The 11,068-nt window shown below is 39.5% G+C and overlaps 1 protein-coding gene across 1 annotated transcript; it reads left to right on the top strand.

The window, feature by feature from the left end:
- The first annotated feature begins 445 nt into the window (after positions 1–445).
- Positions 446–3,055, top strand: LOC116015920 (protein FAR1-RELATED SEQUENCE 5-like). Its single transcript, XM_031256087.1, has 2 exons — positions 446–1,053; positions 2,470–3,055. The coding sequence occupies exons 1-2, from the start codon at positions 446–448 to the stop codon at positions 3,053–3,055; spliced, it is 1,194 nt and encodes a 397-aa protein (XP_031111947.1).
- Positions 3,056–11,068: the final 8,013 nt, after the last annotated feature.

Genomic DNA, 11,068 nt, shown 5'->3' with positions numbered 1-11,068 from the left:
TTTTTTTTTTTTTTTTTTGCTTTGGGTGTTGAATGGGACGCATGTTTATTTGTTTTCTTTAGAGGCCCCCTAGCAGAATAACAATCGCCACTGTACGTGGTGTTTTTGTGTTTTTATTTGTTTATGGGTTGTGGTTGGATCGCATGTTTATCAGTTTTGTTTAGAGGTAACCTTGTAGTAACACCATCTCCACCGTGCTTGGTCATTCACAGGGGTTGATGCAATGGGGAGTCCACCTGTTACTTCGTCACACAGCACGATGGGTGTGACATTCGGAACCCAAACAAGTTGGACACCAATTGTTGACGGAGGGTTGTTGCCAGAGGTTGGGCAACATTTGACTACCTTGGCCCAAGGTATTAAGTTCTACATGGAATACGCCATTGCTGGTTGATTTGACGTAAGGCACAATGCCCTGAAGCGAGATAGGGATGTCGGAATTAGCATGCGGTATCTAGTGTGTAGCCGTCAAGGCGTGCGAGGTGGTGGGAAACGCACAGTTAATGAGGGCGTCGATGCTGGAGGTGATATGAACAAACAAAGATGGCGAAGGATTTCTAACCAGGTTGAATGCAATGCAAAGATGTGTTTGAGGAAGGACCATACCGGTGAGTTCGTGGTGTCAATTTTTGTAGAGGAACATAGTCACAGTTTGTGCACCGACCCTTCTAGAGCATTCATGCGGGGTAACCGAAAGCTAGATGTGGCGCAACCAGCATTTATCGCTAATTGTATCAAGTCTAATATTGGGAAGTCTAAGGGCTTTAGGTTGTACAAGGAGGGTGCTAGAGGGTTCGCTAATGTTGATGCTACTAGTATGGAGTTCCATAATTTTAGACGGGACCTTCAAGCATATGTTGCGGGTGGTGACGGAGAGTTGATAATTAAGAAGTTCACCCAGAGATGTGAAGTTTGTGACGATTTCGTTTTTGATTACCATTTTGATTCACAGAATCGGTTAGCACGCCTGTTTTGGGCAGACCCGGTGTGCCGGACAGATTATTCCCTGTTCGGTGATGTTATTTCGTTTGGTGCAACTTATGGCACGAACAGGTATTTGACTTGTACACTATAATACTTTAGTTGCGTATAGTAATTTATATGAAAACAAAGGTAATTATTCGTGCATATGCGTTTGTTTGTTTAGTAAATCCCATTTTAGAGTATTAGTCTTTACGCATGTCAGTTTGCTGATCTCCACTGCTATGTTAGTGTTTTACTGTTTTATGTTGTTAGTTTATGATGGGACCAATAGTTGTAGTAATGAATTGAAATGATAGTAGGGTTAGCATACGCTTCCATAACATGCACTAACACTCCCCTCTCATACTATTCACAGTAACAAGCGAACCTTAACATCAATATAATGCACACAGTCCTATATATATATATATAAAGTAACCAATTAGAAAGAGGAAGCCATGCATTAACGTCCACCTGCCTATAAGCCACACCCACACATATTTTATTTTGTATTATTGTTATAAGTGCACAATTAGAATTTACTTAATCAATCAATTAATTACTACTTTCTTGATTTCAATGATACCCCTAATTAATCTTTCTTAAGGTTACCATTTTAAAAGTCTAATAATGTTATATGTTTTGTCATAGAAAATGTAAAAGACAATAGTGTAGCAACCCACGGGTACACAACAGTTGTTGTTGTCCGCATTGGCTGCTCAACTAGTCACATGGGTGAAGTTTGGGAGCAAAGACTAGGGATTGTGTCTCACCAGTGGCTTAGTGTGGGGCCGCCTCTCAAAGTAAGGGTGCTGCATGATTTACATTTTGCAGATGCTTTGACCGGCCCTTGGGGTTGGGGATTCAACCTTTTGGGAGCACAGAGAATTGTTGTTTTCTAGTGGTTGATGTATTTTCTTTTAAAAAAATTCCAATCAGACTAAACCAATGTTATATTTGCACAATTAATAAAATTAAAATTTCACCTTGTTGGTAGTTTTATATTTAAAAAAAACAAATTCAATATTTTAGAGTGAGGAGGAAACTCGCAATCACTACTTGGAAGCTTGAAAAGCAGATAGACCAGATGAAGGATAATGTGGTACTCGGTCTATGCCAAGGTGGTGGAAATGGTTGACCCCCGTAATGAGAGTAGGGTTGTAGTTTGCTGAAATGGGTCAAATTGAACATGCTGTCAAATTTAAGGCTGGTGTTTTTGTTAGCTATTTTAATCTCATCATTTTAGAATTTGGTGTTACCCAATGCTAGGTGCATGTGGATTGCCTCTGGTGTTCTTTCTTTAGTTTATTATTCATGTTTTTAGAAATATGAATTAAGTGAACTTTCAACAAATTAGTCCGTATTAAATCTGCATTTGTATCCCTGATTAACCAAGTGTGCATGTGGTTTCTCAACTGTGCATCTGGGAGCTACCACGCAGCCCTCACCATGTGTTATTATGTGTAATTACTGAGGGTGTTTTTGTGTTACCGTATTCTGGTGCAGGTACTGTTTGGTGTTTGTGCCATTCACCGGGGTCAACAACCACAAACGTTGTGTTACTTTTGCAGCGGGGCTACTAACCAAGGAGGATATCGAATCGTATACATGGTTGTTGGAGAAGTTCAACACTAGGATGGGTCATAGTCCCCGGTGTGTTGTAACTGATCAAGACCCAGCTATGCAGATTGCCATTGAGCGGGTTTTACCAGAATGTAGGCACCGGTTCTATATGTGGCACATCATGACCAAGGTTGGCAAGAAGATTGGTCCTGAGTTAGCAAAGGACGAGGTTTTTCACCGCCGATTGAATGGTATTGTGTGGAGTGATAAGATCTGTGCTGATGAGTTCGAGGTGCAGTGGAATGTGTTGATGGAGGAGTACTGTCTAGCGGACCACCGGTGGTTATGCAAACTGTACGCGGAGAGGAGTTTTTGGATCCCCGCTTTTTTTATGGACTTGCCTATGAGTGGGCTGCTACGTACCACATCTCGTTCTGAAGCTCAAAACAATGTGTTTGGCCAGTTCACCCGCCCACATTCGAGTCTTGTCGAGTTTTATGTGCAGTTTGAGAGTGTCTTGGAGGCTTAACGCCATAAGCAAGCCAAAATGAATGCTGAGTGCGAGGCATATTTGCTCGAGTTTAAAACACCGTTACCATTAGAGCGCCACGTGGCAGAGTTGTTCACAATCACGATTTTTTATGAGTTACAGAAAGAGATTGTGGCGGGCTGTTTTTATTGTCGGGTGGTGGGTGTACACGAGGAGCAAGGTACCATCAGGTATAACATTCAGGGCGAGGATAACACCTTATACCGAGTTAAGCGCGGAAGTGATGGGTTTAGTGCCATGTGCAGCTGTTAGTTGTTTCATAAGATGGGATTGGTGTGTCGGCATGTGTTCTTGGTGTTGAAGGACGCACGGATGGAGGCGCTCCCTACCCAATACATTGTGAGCCGGTGGTGCAAACAATGTAATGTTGCCACATGTGACTTAGGAACAAAGGGGTTGTGGTTCGTGTTCCATGCGTGTGCTATGCTAGTAGGGAACAATAGTGGTCGTATGTCACGAATGGTACAGGTCCTGCAAGAGTTGAGGGAGGAATTTTCATCGGGTGGTCCGAGCAGCAGTAACGTTAGGGATAATATGGGTGCAATTGAGGCATTTTGTGGGGTTGAGCGACCACTATCCATCACAATTCAAGCCCCCGCTCAAGCTAAAAACAAGGGAAGTGGTAAATGCATCAAGAGCAAGCGAGAGTTAGCAATTACAGCGAGCCAACTTGGCGGGCGTAAGTGCCATATGTGCGATCAGCGTAATGGCCATGATGCTCGTAACTGCCCTTTGAAGGATGTCGTGGCCGTTTGAACAAGAGGTAACTGTTGGTTAGTAGTAGGATATGCAGTCTATTAAATAATGTTGGGGGATGTTCACATTACTATAGTTGACTACGGTGTTATGAATATTGTTGATTGGGTTTGTTGGTAATGTCGTCGGGTTTTATAGTTTGTTTGCTCATTAGTTATTAGTGCATGAATAATGTTGGTATGCACTACACCCTTTCAAACCAAGTAATTCTTTTTATATGGTGTTTGAAAACATATTAAACTAACTTTCGTCATATCAATAGTAGTTGTATTAGTGTTTGGTTTCCCATTTTGATCGTTTTGTTTAAAGTGTTGTCTGTCTAGCACTGTCCTTAAGTTTGTGAACTACGTGAGACCTAACGATACCACATATTGGTATTGCTGAAATAGGGTTAAAATATGCATAAATATGCTTCTGTAATGATACCACCAAATATGCTCCTTCTTCCATTGCCAGGTCTTGTATATTGAATTGGTCGTCCCAACAGATCCATTCCGTAATAACGCATGGGCATATATAATACGTGTGTGCAACAATACTAAACAGAATTCACTCCCCCCACTACATTACATGTTAAGCACTACTATTATATTATTAAATTAAAAATACTACATTCGTGCATAATATATTAATGCATATATCCATGTTCACCTCTATTAGTTAATGCATATTTCCATCTGCACTTCTATTAGTACATGCACCATTAATATGCCAACAGCTCAAATAAAGTATATTCCCCATAAATAAAACATACTATATATGACTGTAAGTTACGAAATATATATATATATATATATATATATATATATATATATATATATATGAGAATTCCTGTAATGTGAGCTCCAGTTTTGCTGTCAAGGGGAAATGCAAAAAACCCACAGCAACATATTACTCTATTCCCACTATAGAGAGTTATTTATTAAGCTGTGGCACTACATTATCATGTGCTAAGTTGAGCAGTAATAGAACCGTGGAGACTATGTACCAACAGAACCTAGGTATGATGAATATGGCCTTGACAGTATAGTCACTGTAGCATCTACTATTCTGTAGCTCACTCTAAGATGGTTTTACTTGATCACTGTACCATCACCCCGTGACGCAAAGTATTTTGGCAAAAACCCCCTAGAGCCCCATTGACAACGTACCATGACCCTGAAGTAGCTACATTATTAGCAATCCAAACATGACGGCATAATATTTAAATTCTATTATTCACGCGGGCACCGTGGCTGTGATACGGACTACGTTGAAGTAAGGGAGAACCGGTCGCAGTCGTACTGGGCCACACGATTGGTTATGCTCTGTGTGTGTAAATTAATCTCGGCCAGCAAAACGTTGTTCATTATCCGCTTGTTAGGAATAAAATTGTAACAGTTTTGATGAGCCAATTTGTAATTTTAGAAATCCCGTATTTTATTTTTAGAGTGTAGAGTTTGGACCCGAAAGGCAAGTCATGACAATAGTTTGGTTCGAATTATTGTCTTATAGAGTTCAGTGTGCAATGACTCTTGTAAGTCATTTGCTTCCACTATACACATGAGTGTATATGATCAAATGGACAAGGCCAAATTATCTGAAGACTCGAGTTCGAATCCTATTGAGAACATTTTGAACTTTGAGAGCAAGGAAGGGAGCTAGTAGTATCACGGCTCAAAGTCAGTTTTTGGGTCAATGGAGGAACTCATGGAGTAACTCATGGAGCTAGTCAAAGGTCAATGGAGGAAGTTAAGTCAAAACCGAGAAGAACTTCAAGATCCACTATCTCTACACCATACGCTATACAATGCTAAGAAGAATCAAATATATTTATTTGATAGACATGACTGAATGAGCTAAAATGGAGAAATGGTTAAAGACTTGAGCATATACCTAATGGTCCAGCGGTCGAACCCTACTTGCTATAGGGAGCAAGTCACACGGCCAAATCTTTGGAGCTAGTTGAGTCAAATGGAGCAAGTCAAAGTCAAAGTAGAGTAACTTTGCATGGATTACATACGCGTGAACACTACATTATTTCTACACGTGTGGAGGCTATTTTAAAGTACTATGGAGCAACTAAGAGTATAACTTACACTTAGTCATTTTTGCATGTCTCAAATATTCTGGGTTCAGTACGTAATAACCTGAACCAGAAGAAAGTTGAAGATGGTGATTTTCTGAAGATCATTGTTCATACTCAAGCAAGGACCACCCGGTAAATATTTTGAAAGATCAACTTGCCCAAGATCAAATCAAGGATGCAACAAAGTCAAAAATATCAAGCTCTGAAGGATACAAAGTCTGCAATATCAAGCTGAGAAGGCAACAAAGTCAAAAATTGGAGGCTACAAGTTTCAAGGATCAATCAAGCCGTAAAAGAAGACTTTGTGAGCAATCACAGAGGTAATTTGTCAAAAGTTACCAGCGATATTAAATGTGCAGATCAAATTGGCAAGTTATCAGATCAACGGTATGGTTATTAAATGAGAAGGTATGGCCTTCAAGATCAGATTGGAATGACCAATCAGATCAAGTGAACGTTCAAAATTTGAATGTTCATAACGGGCAAATTATTCTTTGAATTATAAGAAGCCCAAGAAGACTTGAAAAACAGCACGAGATACACGGTAGAGAACGGAACACAGAGGTGACAAGATACAGAATCGATCGGACTTACAACGAAAACTACAAAGTGCTGAGATTTTGAGCTATACACGAGAGGATTTCAAGTCTTAGAAAAGAAATCTTTATTTCTTTAAAACAAAAGTTGTATCTCTACTGAGGGTAGAAAGGAGTGTAGCTGGGTGCGTAACACTCGGGTGAACTAAGTGCAGCTTTGTGCGTAACACTTGGTTGGAACGTAGCTTTGTGCGTAGCGTTCGGGAACGTAGCTTTATGCGTAGCGTTCGGGGAGCGTAGCTTTGTGCGTAGCGCTCGGGAGCTTAGCTTTGTGCGAAGAGCTCGTGGTTGAGTGTAGCTTTGTGCGTAGCACTCGGGAGTTTCACTATTGTATCTGGGTGATTGAAGATAGTGGAAACCTTCCTTGGAGCAAGGAATAAGTGGAGTAGGAGAATTACACCATCTCCGAACCACTATAAATCTTTGCCTCTCATTTACCTTACTGCACTTTACATATTTGCATGTTTTAACATACTAACCCTTTACGTACTGTGTTGATCATATCATCTGGGTTTGTGTGTTCCCACGTTTGCATGTGGCTCAAACTTTGCATACATGTTCTTTGAGCTATTCTAAGTATTTCCAACGTATTGCATGTCAAGTATCTCTTTAGTTTTACGCAGTTTTATTTTATAGCACGTTACCGTACGATATTCCGCTACACATTTCAAGTTGAATTTATTCACTTGAAATCTCTGTTGTTGAAGTGTTATAAAGTTTTTAATTGTTTGAGAAGTCTATTCACCCCCCCCCCCTCTAGACTTCTCCCACCCTATCGGGACCAACAAGTGGTATCAGAGCGGTTGTCTATTGAGTCAATTATTGACTGCTAGACAGATCTCATAACCTTCATGATGAAGAGAGACTTGGCTCCGAACCTATTATTTTCATTAGATAAATTTGATGATTGGAAAATACATATGCAGGTCCATCTATCCGCATTACACGATGAGATGTGGGAAGTAATTACCAGCGGTCCGATCAAAATTCTTAAAGCCAATACCGCAACCGCACAGACGAGCACAACACCGCAGAACATTCCTAAACCCAAAGAGGAAAGGACTCCTGAATATAGACAACGAAACAACTTGGACAACATTGCCAAGGATATACTATTCAAAGCTATCGACGATGCAACTTTCCCAAAGGTTCGAAAATGCAAAACCGCAAAAGATGTTTGGCAAACACTAGTCAAAATGGGCGAAGGAGACGAGCAAGAAAAAGAGAACAAACTCACAATAGCACTAAAGAAATTTGAGGATTTCAAAATGCTAAATGGTGAGAGCATAGCCGAAATGGAAGTAAGATTTATTAAAGTCTAGGGAGAAATTGTTGATCTTGGAAAGGAGATTGATCAGAAGGAAATTTCACTCAAAATCCTACGTGGACTACCGTCAAATTGGGACATGAAAGTCACAGCCATGCGAGACCATAGAGATCTCAAAACTCTTACAACCGACAAGCTCTTTAGTGATCTAAAAGCTTATGAGTTCGAGATGAAGTCAAGAAAAGAAGAAGAACGCGAAGAAAGAAATACCGCACTAGTCACCGAACAACCGTCTACATCGAGGTCAGTAGATAATAGTGAATTTTTATTTGACGAAAATTTTGCTTTGTTTGTTAGGAAATTTAAGAAGTTCATGAGGAAAAAGAACAACAAAAATTTTCCTCAAGCCAGCACACCCAGATGGACGAAAAAGGAAGCTCCAGATGCAAACTTGTGTTACAATTGTAGAAAGCCAGGACACTTTATGGCAGAATGTCCTTATCCAAAAGTGAGCAAAAACCAAGGTGATAATGCTCAGGAGGACACCAAGGCAAAAGAAAGAAGATTCAAGAAAGACAAAAGAAAAGCTTTAATTAGTGACCCACTTGAGTCAAGTGATAGTGATGAGTCATCTAGTGGAGAAAGTGACACCTCAAAGGATGACAATGCTTTATTCTGCATGGATGCTTCAAGTAGTTCATCAACTCAAGATCTATGCTTAATGGCGCATGAAGTTGAAGAAGATGAGGTAACATCTAAATCTTTTGATTCTGCGAGTACTTCTTTTTCTAGAGAGTCCTTCTCTCAATTTATGAGAGATTGTCAGACCGTTATGGACACTCATTCTCAACTCGAAGAGCGCAATAAATTTTTGATTCTTGAAAAAGATAAAATAAATGAAAAATTGCAAAATGCTCTGTCCGAGGTGAAAGAATTGAAGGCTAAAATTATTTACCTTCAGAAGAGTGTAAATCAAGGGAAGTGAGAGAACACAACCTCAGGGGAGTAATAGCAACATTTACTCATTCATCCAAAATAATGGATAAAATGGTAAATATGCAGAAACCCTCAGGAGATAAAACCGGTTTAGGTTATGATCCATCGTGTTCTCAAGCCTCTCAGAAGTTGACCAATTCTACTACGACTTTAGGCAATAAAGTACAAGTGGTGAAATATGTCAAAGGTCAAGATTTCACAATGAGACAAGGAATTGGTTATCAAAAAATTGCCAAAAAGAGTACTGTTGGGCCGAAGCCTTATTTTCGAAACATTTCGCCCAATCAGTCAAAGAAAAGGCAAAGTTTTGTTCCCTTAAGGAAATATTCCAATGAGTTTAGTGCAAAACAACATTTGAAAAAGGGAAGATTTTCGAATGGTGGGCCAGGGAGATTTTATCCCTCTGAGCAATATTGGTACAAAGAAATTAAACCATGGGTAAAATCAAGGTTTAATTCCTTTAAGGTTTCTTCCCAAGTGCCGAAAAATCGAGTCAGTTTTCAAAACCGGGCACCGAAAGTCTTTTCCAAAATTAATTATGATTATAAAGTCAACAATGGTTACAAATCACCTTTACTTGGTTCAGTAAGGACAAGGTGGATTTGGGTACCAAAAATTACTAACCCCCAAGGACCCAAGCAAAACTGGGTACCTAAAAATGTTTAATTTGTTTACAGGAAGTTTGGTACTTCGATAGTGGATGTTCGCATCACATGACTGGAAATAAATCTAGTCTAGTGAATTTTAAGAATATCGAAGGACCAAAAGTAGTTTTTGGAGGAAAAGATTGATACGGCCAAAGCAAAGGAATCGAAACAATTGAACGTAACGGATTAAAAGTCGAAGACGTATCTTACGTGGAAGGTCTCAAATTCAACCTCTTCAATACAAGTCAATTTTGTGACAAAGGTTAGTTAGTGGAATTTTTCAAAGACAAATGTCAAGTGAAAAATGAAACTACTGGAGAAATTGTACTGCAAGGAACGAGAAAGAGGAACATGTACGTTGTTGATTGGTCTACAACAAAGGAATCAATATGCTTAGTTGCAAACAACACAAACGCTACAAGCTGGGAATGGCACAATAAGCTGAATCATCTGAATTTCAAAACGATCAACAAACTCGCAGCAAATAATCTAGTCAAAGGACTACCCAAAATAGTTTACAAGAAAGATCAGAATTGCGATGCATGCCAAAGAGGAAAGCAAATCAAATCTTCATTCAAGTCAAAGACACAGGAATCATCATCAAGACCTCTTAGTCTACTACACATGGATTTATTTGGTCCAGTAGACCCAGTAAGTATGAGTGGTAAGAAATATACACTTGTTATTGCTGATGATTTTTCCAGGTACACATGGACTATATTCCTCAACAAGAAAAACGAAGTCGAAAGGAAGCAACCGGAATTGTTGAAGCAACTTCAAATAGAGAAGGAACTCAAAATTGCAAAAATACGTACGGATAGAGGTACAGAGTTCATAAACAGCGTGATTCAAGACTACTGTAGCATGCAAGGAATTTTACATCAATTATCACCTGCAAGAACACTGCAATAAAACGGTGTTGCCAAAAGAAGAAATCGAACACTCAAGGAAGCCGCACGAGTAATGATTACGGCAGCCGACTTACCAAAACGATTTTGGGCAGAAGCAATTAATACTGCTTGCTACACCCAGAATAGAAGCCTTATCAACAAGCTGCACAACAAAACACCATATGAATTATGAAAAGGGAGAAAACCTAACCTTAGTTATTTTCATTCTTTTGGATGCAAATGTTTTATTCTAAATAATGGCAAAAGCTATCTGAAAACTTTTGATGAGCGTGCAGATGAAGCTATATTCCTTGGATATTCATCTACCAGCAAAGCATTCAGAGTATGGAATAAATCTACGATGGTGGTAGAAGAATCAATCCACGTTGTGTTTGACGAAAATTCAAGAGCCAAGGAAATTGATGATCCTGAAATTGGTAATAATGTTTCAAATAATTTTATTATTACTAATGAAGCTTCAAGAGACAATGTTTTACAGGGATTAAAAGATCTGGAAATTAAAGACTCCAATACAAAGCAAAATGGCGCACCATGCTCAGGAAATACAAGAAATGAAGAAGTGGAAGTTGTAGAGCAAGTTGAAGTGGAAGTGGAACCTATAGAGGAAGTTGTGGAGGAAGTGGGAATTAGTGGTGGGACCCAAAGTGAACCCACTAATTTTCCCTCTCTCTCTACACGTGAAGATGAACCCACTCTGCCACCCACTTCACAAAACAATTTTCAACCAGATTTGAGATGGCTCAAAAATCAT

Source organism: Ipomoea triloba, chromosome 4 (assembly GCF_003576645.1).
Source record: "Ipomoea triloba cultivar NCNSP0323 chromosome 4, ASM357664v1".
In the NCBI taxonomy this organism is placed as follows: domain Eukaryota; kingdom Viridiplantae; phylum Streptophyta; class Magnoliopsida; order Solanales; family Convolvulaceae; genus Ipomoea; species Ipomoea triloba.
Note: the sequence above shows the minus strand (reverse complement) of the source record. Positions and strands in the feature narration are given on the sequence as shown.

Bases quoted from the DNA above. Each gene is read 5' to 3' on its own strand.
- LOC116015920 (XM_031256087.1), top strand. From the start codon at position 446: ATGCGGTATCTAGTGTGTAGCCGTCAAGGCGTGCGAGGTGGTGGGAAA. The intron at 1,054-2,469 runs GTATTTGACTTG...ATTCTGGTGCAG, and splicing joins GCAACTTATGGCACGAACAG to GTACTGTTTGGTGTTTGTGC.